Raw genomic sequence first — 11,384 nt, forward strand, 5'->3', positions numbered from 1 at the left:
GGATTAAATGATTATAGCTAGATCAGCTTGTAATCGATGGGATTTGTTAGGCTTTTACCACTATGTCGAAAAGTAGGCCCTTGTTAAGAGTGTTTAAGCTGACTTGCCCCGTTTATATTTTACATGTTAAAGAAAGTAGACAAAGTATAGGACAATATAAATAATTTGTGATGCTTCTAGTGAGATATCACAAGACAATTCTCAAAATAAAATATATTGATATCAATCGTGATGTTATAAGGCCCGCCGATTACGAGCTGATCAAACTAGGTGGACTTACCATCATGTGTAGCTACAAATTTGATGCATTCACTGACTATGATGGGTACATTTTCACCTGTGAGTTGTTGCTGGTCTAAAGCTGGGCCTTTGTGCTGAAGAAAAGAGAAAAAATATAATATTTGTTAATCACAGATCTCGCAACTTTAATCCCATTTGACACTAATTATGAGAACTCCCTGCATTTAACTGTATATAAATGGCGTGATCACAGCATATTGCAAAATAGAATCAAAGAATATACGGTCTTTGACGCAAAAATGTTTTTCACTATTAGTAATCAGTAACATCGCCCTCTGTTGATATAATAAAACAATACGAAAACTTGATCGCTACTCGCATTTGGTAAATCGCCTGAAACACATATTAGACAGGGATTTTGCTCATTACAATACCAAATTTTGATCGGTTCCAGTGCCTAATTAAATGACCGAGTGAGTTTTGCATAACAGAAGCCAGTAAGTAACTAGTGTTCTGAATGTATTGGTTTATATAACTCCATTCCTGTGCTATCCTACCCACCCTAACCTAACCCATGGGGTGATTTATGTTCCCCTATACTCATGGCTTATTGGACTTACTGCAGCAGCTTTTTGTAAGGCACCAAACCAGGCATCACTGGCTTGTTTGGTTTCTGCTCGTAAATATACAATCCTGTAACGAAAGATAAGCAAAAAGTAATAACAATTCCATATCATTTCTTGGTAAACAATCCTATGTCACCTTTTATATATTCCAATAATACTAAACCTAACATTAGACTCATACAATACTACAAACAATTAGGGTTTAATCAATGATTATGTCCTCAATTCTGTAAAAATATCAATTCTAAAAAATAAGACAGAACATTCTAAAAAATGCGGATCCTACATTTTTTCTATACCACGATTGTCACGCTATAGCAGCTGGGCATAAACAAGATCAACATTGTTTATGCCTGTTCTCTTAACTAATCATGCACACCGTTAGATAATACAGAGTAATCGGGTGAGACATATGACACAATTCTGACATGGGGTCACAAATAGTCCAGTCTTAAAGGGCTACAGAAAGATACAAAATATAATATAAAAACATATTTTACACTATAATTACAAATGATTTCACTCAGGACTTACTTTCCAGGTAGCACCACTGAAATATATTGATTAAATTCTGATGTAGAATTTCTGTCGGATCCTTCTTGTCTACCTGTAATGCACCAAAACAAACACACAAATTACTACTGAATACAACAACAAAATCATAACAAAATTTTGATCAACTCATGACATTGAAAAATGAATGACTTTATTTTCTGCTGAAATCTGATTAATTTCTAAAAAAAATATAATTTCAAACAATTACACTGGCTTTCAGAAAAGAATGGCACTCCCTTGCTCTGATCGACGATAGCTAAAATGCAAACAATTAAGTGCGTTCTTCTCTGCCAGTAAGTGTAACAATCCAACATATTTTCAACTCAAAACAACTAAATATAAACAATCATATGTTTATTCGCTCTTTGCACAGATCCGCCATCTTGCTACCAAAATGAGGTTCTACCTGCAAACGCATGCCCAATAAGTGCATTTTTATATCTTGCGCTTTTCTAGCAATGCACCAGAAAGCACATGTTAGACAGGCTCACGCACACACAACACTCACTTTGTTTTGAGCCAAGTAATCCTTGTTCAAAGTGATTCAGATGCATGATCATGGATGAGCACAATGCTCATGCAGTGAAATGAACCCAGGGGCATGTTTCTCAATGAATTACAAACACTCTCACAATTTGATCTATTAAGTGTTAAGCCTTACTAAATCAAACTTAAAATGGATTGGCTATGGGCTATTCTAGTTGAAATCCATACACCCCTTGCACACAGGGAGTGTGAATTTCCAATGGGGTTACCTGAATGGTGATTCCATTTGGAATTTACACCCACTGTGTGGATGATTAAGGTCATAACTCCACAGGGTATGTATGGATTTCAACTAGAATAGCCCTATGCTACTCATGCAAGCAGCACCACACTCTGAAATGGTTGGAACAAGGCTTGATGGAAAAAGGTTGCATGATATGTAGCTAGTGATTCCCATAAAGCCAGATCTATCCCTATGGCACATGTTGGCCCAAATCAATTCACGCTTAAAACAAATCATTGAAAGTCATCATATGTTATGATACCTCATACAGATACATTCTGTATACCAAATAAGTGTTAATAAGTGTTTTATATTTTGAATAGGATTTGGAGTAGGAACTTATTACAAAGATCCAATGTGTGACATGTATTTGTAACTTTATATTGTAACTCAATCTCAACAGGAAATCACGAGTGTACTGGTTCAATCCCAAGTGTTGCTGGTGCAAACAACATTAAATTAGGTCAGTTTGCCAAAGCTTTCCACTGGAACAAAACTTTGACAAATAGATCCAGATGTGCACCTGCTTGAGGTATTACTATGTACACATCTTATTATCCAAAATCATCTGGATCCAAATTAGCCATGTAATAAATAAAATGAATGATGTGATATTAAGAAACTTGGCACAGAGCTTAAGCTGTGGACTTCCAAAACTCTGTCACATACCCAGCATGAACCTGTTATTAACAGTGGCAATCGGATTTCAGTGCATATGCATCTAACATAAACCTACTGTCAATCCCAGTGTACTGATTGATTGGTCATGTATGGAACAGTGACATCCAATAGAAACCCAATGCTCATACTCCATGTGAAGAATTCAGATGCAAAACTGAAATATCTATTTGCCCTAATTTAAGATACTTTGATCATATTTCAAAAAGTTAACTTGTCATTTTGAAAGTGTCAATTCAAAACTGGCATTGGCCTATTCCAGTTTAAATCCATACAATCCCTGGAAGACATGACCCATTTGAAATCCACACTCCCTGTGTGGAAGATTAAGGTCATGTCTTCTATAGTTGTGTATGGATTTTAACCAGAATAGCCCATTATAGGCCAGATATTGGTAGCCTTATGTTTGAAATGATGTTTATCATGATTTGCATCTGAATTTTCATAAATATTCCTACATTAATCAAATCATGGATCCCAAACACCTGTTAGTAGTTCCCGGTGCCCACTCTGTGTGCATTTCTTAATATCAATGATTTGGTAGCACCTTATATAAGACGACACCATCCCAATCCTCACTTTGAAGGTTGGGTTACAGTTTACGTTAGAATTAGAGTTAAATGGAATTAACAAAATAATTAGGATCAGAATGAATGATTTGGTAGCACCTTAGATAAGACGACACCATCACAATCCTCACTTTGAAGGTTAGGTTACAGTTTACGTTAGAATTAGAGTTAAATGGAATTAACAAAATAAATAGGATCAGAATGAAGAATGAGATATAAGATGACGACCCAGAGTAACTGGGATGGTGTCACTTATCTGCAAGCTCCTCTGATGTAACAAATGTGGTTATTACTGGCATGATATATATGAATTGATCATAAAGCTTGCATTGTATTTAATAAAGCTATCACATGGTTGGGAAAATGTTGTTATAAAGCATAGATGCACAATTTGAACCCAACCACTCCAGCAATTCCTTCAATACAAAAGTATTGGTCTCACATGAGGTCCTGATTTGTAATCAAATGTTTACAAACACAAAATTAATATTTAAGAATTTAAAGAGAATTTGGTTGATGTTCAAAATGGTGCTATGGTGTGCGCATATGAGACCAAAATTTAAACTGTTCTTGGTCCATAGTGGTTGAGTCCAACATAGTTTGGTCCTCAATTGACCAATATTCTTTAAATTAACAGCTTATGTACTGATAGCCTTCATGTACTCAATCACTGCAAAATTAATGTAGAACAATATTCCCAGCAAACTAAAATCAAGAAATCATAAAATTTCAAGTTTAACCTCTCAAAACAAAGCAATTTTTTAACATGATACATCTGCTCTGAATTAAAACAAACAATGTTACTCCCTGCTGAAACACTAAATTGTCTTCTTTGCATCTGATAGTTAAAGCCATATTGTAACATTGGCTGTAGAGTATTCCCTCAATGTTTTTTCAAATGAGATTTTGAATACAATGACAAAGTATGTCCTTTAATTATTACGATCGAAATATTAGTCGGATGTGTACGGAATGCTCATAACACGGTACGTACATGGTGTGAAGGAAGGTCATAACACACCAAAATGACCTACCTCAGTCACGGTTGACAGAGCAACAAGCATTAGCACAATATGCGCTGGAATTAAATAGTAATTTTCTTTGTTTTGCCTTATCTGTTCCTGTCAAAATTAAAATTTTATTTCTTATGGAAATGTTACAATGTGGCTTTAATATACAATTAGGCTTTAAGCCTTTATGACATCTTGAGCCCTGAATCAATCAAAGTAACTTGTGTATTCAAATCCAGCAGATGCCTGTTATCATATTATTATTCTAAGCATACATGAAATAATAAATGATATTGCCTAGCATCAAAGCTAAGTTAGTAGAAGCAAACCCAAAACACAAACCAAAAGGTTAACATGGCTGAAGATAAGAAAGTTTAATAAAGCATGTACCTGTTTGTATATTTGTGTATAATTTTGTTGTTATATCAGTTTTCTAGCCTAGTAAGCTGCCCTGTCTCCAATGACTACTGCATTTATTAAAACTCCCCGCCACCATATGGCATATACAAGTATGCTACCCAGCATACTTAAAAAATAATTTCCCAAAAATAATAAAATATAACTATTCCTCTAATTTTAGATATCAATACCATCATGTCTGTACAAATAATACCAGTTATTATACAAATATTGACTGCTATGAGGGGCATGGTTAAAATTATAGGCCCAAGGTCATAATCATGGTTTTGAGATCACGGCGGGCCTATAATTTTAACCATGCCCCGAATAAAAAGCAGTCAATATTTGTTTTATATACCAAATCTTAAGATTCTTGTCATCTGTTTGGTTAAAAGCATCGATTTTGTGAAGAGAAATTAATATTTTCAATGCGAACGGCACACAGATTACAATCTGCATTTCTGCGTAATTATAGCGTGAAAACATTAACACGCGTCGCGTAATATCATTTTACGCTGGGAAAAACGCGCAGTTTGATCGTGACACACGTGACCGGTCCATAGTTCATTTCCATGGACCGGTCCATAGTTCATTTCCATGGACCGGTCCATAGTTCATTTTGCGGGCATAGTTAATTCAATGACTGCTTTTTCAACCAATCAGATGACAGGAATCTATATATGAGGTATATAAATAAAGTTATGGTCTCCATGTTATTTTTCCAGTTGGCATCACATTTTCACATTCCTCAAAATGCTTTGTGCCAGAATTGATACTATGTGTAGATCACCAATACTGGTGTGCATTTTCAATACTCATCGTACTCTATGTAACTTACAGCACACAGTGGCATTGTGCAACATAGTTTTGAGCAAATGCACACTGGAATTTGATGATAGTTGGAGTGCAAAAATTAGCTGCCAATTATCAGCCCTTTTACACTACTTATAAATGATAGTATGAGAGAGATTTTCTGTAAAATAAGTGGTCTACTTTGCTGCTCCACAATACTATTTACATAAAGCATGTCAACTCTTCCATGCTATAGCACTGCAAGTACTTCCCTTATATTTTTATATTTATAAAGTTATCAATAAAGTTTCTCAATCCTACAATGAGTAAGCTAGAAATTAAAAATAATACAAGACATTTGAAGTTGCTCATTTTTGTCTATGGCAAATAAAAACAAATTAAAAAAAACCAAAAAGGTGTGAGAAAGGTATTTGAATTTGAAATATAAACCATACCAATGCGATCTGATGGTATTATAACGGGCAAAACGATATTAACATAATTACTTCAGCTGTTATAAGAAAAAGAATGAGTTATACTTAATGATCAAACCTAATGACTATAATTAATGATCAAAGCTATTTGTGCTTGTTGAGTAATTTATATACCAGTGACACGCAATACTTTATACAAAGGAATTGTGTCAACTCTTGAGAAAAAGAATGAGCTATATAATAATGACCAAATGAGCTATTTATACCTACTGAGCAATTTGTTTGTTTTATTTCTTCTTTAACCTGGGAACTCAATCAGTTGAAAACACAATTAATCACCTGTTTTTCCTTGAGGCCCAATTTATAGACTAGAGCAGCTTTAGACACAATATTTTGTACAGAAAACCTTTCCATGGCCCCTCTATCATGCAGATGGACTATAATGAACTCCAAACCATGATTCACTTGCAATTGTTAAAGTGTATAATGCTCATTTTCAACAGATGGTTCTTTCTATAATCATTCACAAATGTCAACATTTGCAGTAGAATTGTCTTTCCTGGGGCCCTTGTCTTTACTGAATTGAATTATCTTTCCTGAATTGTCAAATACCTTCACAAAGTTTCAAATCTAGTTCGAGATGTAGCACTACTACATTGGGTATAGAGTCAGAGTAATTTTATATTTGGGCTGAATTTATACAAATATTCTTGCAAAAATGTTTACATTTGTGATTGATATTTTAACAAACAGATGTTGATGGCAAACAACCCATGGTGGACACAACAATGAAGTCATCATTTACCTGCAGTTGTACTCAGCGCTGAACAATTAATCAAGAAGACAAAAATATACATAAACAGTAGATTCCATTTAATAAAGAACCTGACATTGATACCCAAAAACTTTTCTAGTTGAAATCCATACACCCCGTATGGAAGGCATGACCTTAACTTAATCATCCGCACAGGGAGCGTGAGTTTCAAATGGGGTTACCTGAATGGGTGACTCCATTTGAAATTCACACTCCCTGTGCAGGAGATTAAGTTAAGGTCATGCCTTCCATAGGGGCATATGGATTTCAACTGAATATCCCAATTGCCCCTTTCCATTGACACTTGACATATTGACACAAAATCACTCCACAATGTCGACTCTAATCTTCTTCAAATATCAATATGAGTTGTGAGAATTGGATCACCTCTTTTCTTGTATACAACTAAATATTACAATACCAAACTTATTGTTCCAATGACCACTTGCGCTGATTAATCTCTATTTTTCTTTCTGTATGTTCATCAGAAAGTTCATATTACCATTTTCCAAAAAACACACAAATATTTATTGCCATGTCTATATCCCTTACAAAAAAGGGATGCCAACTTTAATCTCTGCCAAAACACACCAACAAGTACTCATGGAGATTTATAACACACACTGTTCAAACTTAAAATGAAGCTTATGGATGCTGAATTCTGTTTTCTTTCAGTCACAAAAATTTCCTCTGATAGTTTCTTAATCAATGGCCACATGTCACTACTTTAGTTAATTATATTTGAAGTCCTTCTTTCTATTACAGTGTAAAATATGCAATTTCAACAGTGGCAGAATTTGTATTCTTTGTCATGAATACTATTTCATCAGATCTAATTGGGTAAATTGACATCACTATGCTGTGGAAGGGTTTACTTAAGTAGTGGAACTACAAATTACATCTAAAGGAATTCAGTGCAACAAAGCCACCTCTCCATTTAGCTTCCCTGGGTGATGTTGTATGTAAATGCAATAGTGCTTATGCATAACAGCACCCAGGAGAGCTAATGCAGATGAGGCTTTGTTGCAATGAGTCCTCGACATGTGTTTTTGCAAAAGAGATTAGACTTCAGTCACAATGCATGGTTCATTATGTAAAACAGAGACCGTTAAAAGTGGCATCTGAGTCCATAGGAGTCAGTTCTCAAACAATACAGTAGGCCAGGTCTATTCAAACAGGTTGTATTTATGTATTTTTGTATCAAAACTTAAATGAAAGATAAAATATTAATTTTGAAAAGCTTAGCTGCACAGTTTGTAATTATTGTTATTAATGATTGTTAATGTGATCATGATGTCGAGTTTTAAAATATGTGCTATAAGACCAGTGGTTTACAAGAAGCTCCACACAGATAGTGACTAGAATTGTGCTCCAAACAGCAACCATTTTCTAGAAGATGTCAAAACATTACATCGAATGAGCATGTTTTCAAATGTGACAATAACACTTTACAACCAATCCAAACTTTTAAGGACAGAAATAAAAATGTAATTTAGTGTCAAATTTCTTTTTATAAATCAAGTGAAGTAAGAGAATGTATAAGTTTCAAAATAATACATACATACTAATAAATAAGACTATTTCCTAAAGGTTGTGGTGTATGGTTGTCATTGTTAATAACAGTAAAATGTATTAGTTTCCAAACTCCGATCCAACATTTTTTTCCTCTTTTCCCACCACCACAAGGAAAGAGTTCTTTTGCACACACATTGAGGAGCAAACTTAAACAATGGAAGTCAAAACTGTCCAACATACTTCAACCTTGTGGGGTCTAAAACACTGGTGCCTGCTTTTGCAATAACTGACACCCCCCTCATACATTAGGATGAGGGTTGGGTTTTATGGTTAGGATTAGGTTGTTCCAATTGAAATTCATACACCCTTTATGAAAGACATGACCTTAATCTTTCCACAGGAAGTGTGAATTTAAAATGGGGTTACCTGAACGGGTGACTCAATTTGAAATCTACACCTCCTGTGTGGGAGATTAAAGACATGAATTCCATAGGTGGTATATGAATTACAACAGAAATAGCTCATTATGAGATTAAGTTTAGGGCAAGGATTCTGGTTGAGGATGACCATCACTCTTTTAAAGTTGCTCTCATGTTTCAACTGGGATATTTAGATCTGCAAAAGCAATGCAAATCAATATTCTCACCACCATAGATGCAAGTGTCCCAGGGTTCAAAGGCAACATACAGATTGCAGGTACACTTTTTGCCTCTTTAGGACAGTTAAGACTATAACTATGATCAGTTTGTAATAGGCGGGACACATAATATCATAGATTGTTGCAGAATGGAGTACACACAGCTGGGCGCAGCACCTACCTGAACTGCATTTTTGTGTATTGTGTGACTAACACACACTTTTGTGAATTTATGCAGAAGTTGAGACTTTATTGACACGCAAAGAGATAAAAAACAAATAATTCTTGCCTATTACGAGCTGATCATAGTAAACATGTCTAGTTCTACTTCCTAATAAATCAGCAAAATAAGAATGCTAAAAGCAGTGCAATGCGCTTCAGTTTTGATATTGTTTAAAGCACTGCAATAGATTGACAAACATTTCACTCTAGCAATGTTTTCAAAGCAATGTTACCAATATCAAATGAAAATGTTTGCATTTTTGGCTTATTATTTTTGTCCTTAAAACAAAAACCAACCAGTGGAGCACAATAAAGTAGATCCATCAGTGTGGTACACAACTTACTGTTATCCTGTGATGACAGGTACAAAGTACTGGCTAAATTGCCCATAAATGGTAGCTCTGTGCCTGTAAATGGATTATCTTAAAATCAGTCTCATAAACCACTGACATCAAAACTGAAACTTATATTACTGTGCGCCTAAAAACTTAATCAAGAATGATTTTAATTTAGACTGATTCATATAACAATTTCAATAATGATATAACAAATCTATGTGGATAGTTGACATTTTAGAGGGTTCTTCTATCCTCATGTTTGGTAATACTTGGATTGGGAAAGATGGTGAGTATTGCGATAAGATGATTGCAGCTGCAAATTGAAAATGTAATAATTATAGATGTAAATGTTAACATCTTTCACAGTTACTGGTGAAAAGTAAATTTCTTCTTAATTTACAAAGATATATAAAGGTCAGTGTTTTTTGAAAAAGTTTGGCCATATCTTATGTCTCATGCACAGACAAGAAAGAAACAGACCACGTACAACCAGTCGAAGTCCCTGTGTATTGTATGATGTGAGTTCTCGCATATTCATGAGGGCCGATTATTCGATCGTGTCGTGTCTAATAATCACGCCAGCGCGCGTGCCTTCACAGATAGAGCTTTTTGTGCTTTCACGATTACGTGATGGACCGTGAAAATACGCGGTAATTGCGTAGCAGTCTCGCCTGTCGCATTTCATTGAACAATCGATTGCACATGGTCTGTTTCTTACTCGTTTGTGGTCTCATGACATCCAATTAAAGGTTAAAGGTCATAACCCTTCTTTCACATCAGTAAAGGTCAAAGATTGTGTGCAATGTTGGTGTCTTAGTAAACTGCCATGAAGCAGTGATTCGCTACATCAGAATATTCTAAATGATTAATGTGCTAACATACCCGGCAAGTGATAAGACCGAACATGACCTAATAAGGGGTAAAGATCACATTTTAGTGAATGTTGGAAGAGTCTGTCTGTACGGACACTTGTAGCTACACAAAATTGAATGGTGCTTTATATTTAGCAACAATGCTATTTTCTTTTTTTTAAAGCCATTTGTTTTGGATATGAAAAAATACAAAATGACCATTTCTTTGACTTCACTTCAAGCCATTTCTTAATTTTGAACATATTTTTACTCCTTCGAGGGATCGCTGTGATAATTTAAATTGCTGATATTAATTTCTTCTTTCATTATCATGTTACACATGACCAGGGAATGTGTTATGATTAAGCTAAGAAAAGTCTGACAATGTGATATAAATTGCTTGGCTTGACTATTGCAAATCAGAGTGTTTATTCATACATTGCAATGTGATGTAGGGCATGTGCGTGCATAATGTGTGTTGGGGTAGGGTGTGTGAGACAGTGTTTAAGTTTGAGAAAGGGGTTGGGGTTGTGTTTGCATGTATATATGCATGTATAAAAGCATAATATAATTATATACAGATGCCAACTGATTAAATTAAATCTTCATAAATCAGTTAGACATAACAAAATAACTCCTTTTGAAATCCAGTACACTCCTAATGGAACACATGCCCTTAAACTTCTACACAGGAGTGTGAATTTCAACTGGGGTTACCTGAATGGGTTTCTCCATTTGAAATCCACACCCCATTTGCAGGAGAGTAAGGCATTGTCTTCTATGACAGAGGGTGTATGGATTTCAACTGGAATTGTCTATTGTATACTTACTCAGTGTGACAACCTTCCTCAAGTCAATTTCATCTATACTGTCATTGGTAACAGAGTAAAACATGAGAGATTTCCCTTGAGGACAAACCATAATCTCTGCCAATT

At 35.0% G+C, this 11,384-nt stretch overlaps 1 protein-coding gene across 11 annotated transcripts in view; it reads right to left on the bottom strand.

Moving 5' to 3' along the window:
• LOC140160919 (arf-GAP with Rho-GAP domain, ANK repeat and PH domain-containing protein 1-like) overlaps positions 1 to 11,384 on the bottom strand; it is a 163,291-nt gene that overhangs the window by 28,436 nt on the left and 123,471 nt on the right. For all 11 annotated transcript variants that reach the window (XR_011860033.1, XR_011860038.1, XR_011860037.1 and 8 more), the window contains 3 exons: positions 1,401 to 1,473; positions 861 to 933; positions 281 to 374 (listed from right to left, as the gene is read on the bottom strand). Coding sequence is in view for 2 of the 11 variants with exons in the window: in XM_072184264.1 (XP_072040365.1) it covers positions 281 to 374; positions 861 to 933; positions 1,401 to 1,473 (240 nt within the window). In the remaining 9 variants the exon portion in view is untranslated. The remainder of the gene's footprint in view (positions 1 to 280; positions 375 to 860; positions 934 to 1,400; positions 1,474 to 11,384) is intronic.

The sequence above is a fragment of the Amphiura filiformis genome, chromosome 9, assembly GCF_039555335.1.
Source record: "Amphiura filiformis chromosome 9, Afil_fr2py, whole genome shotgun sequence".
Classification (NCBI taxonomy): domain Eukaryota; kingdom Metazoa; phylum Echinodermata; class Ophiuroidea; order Amphilepidida; family Amphiuridae; genus Amphiura; species Amphiura filiformis.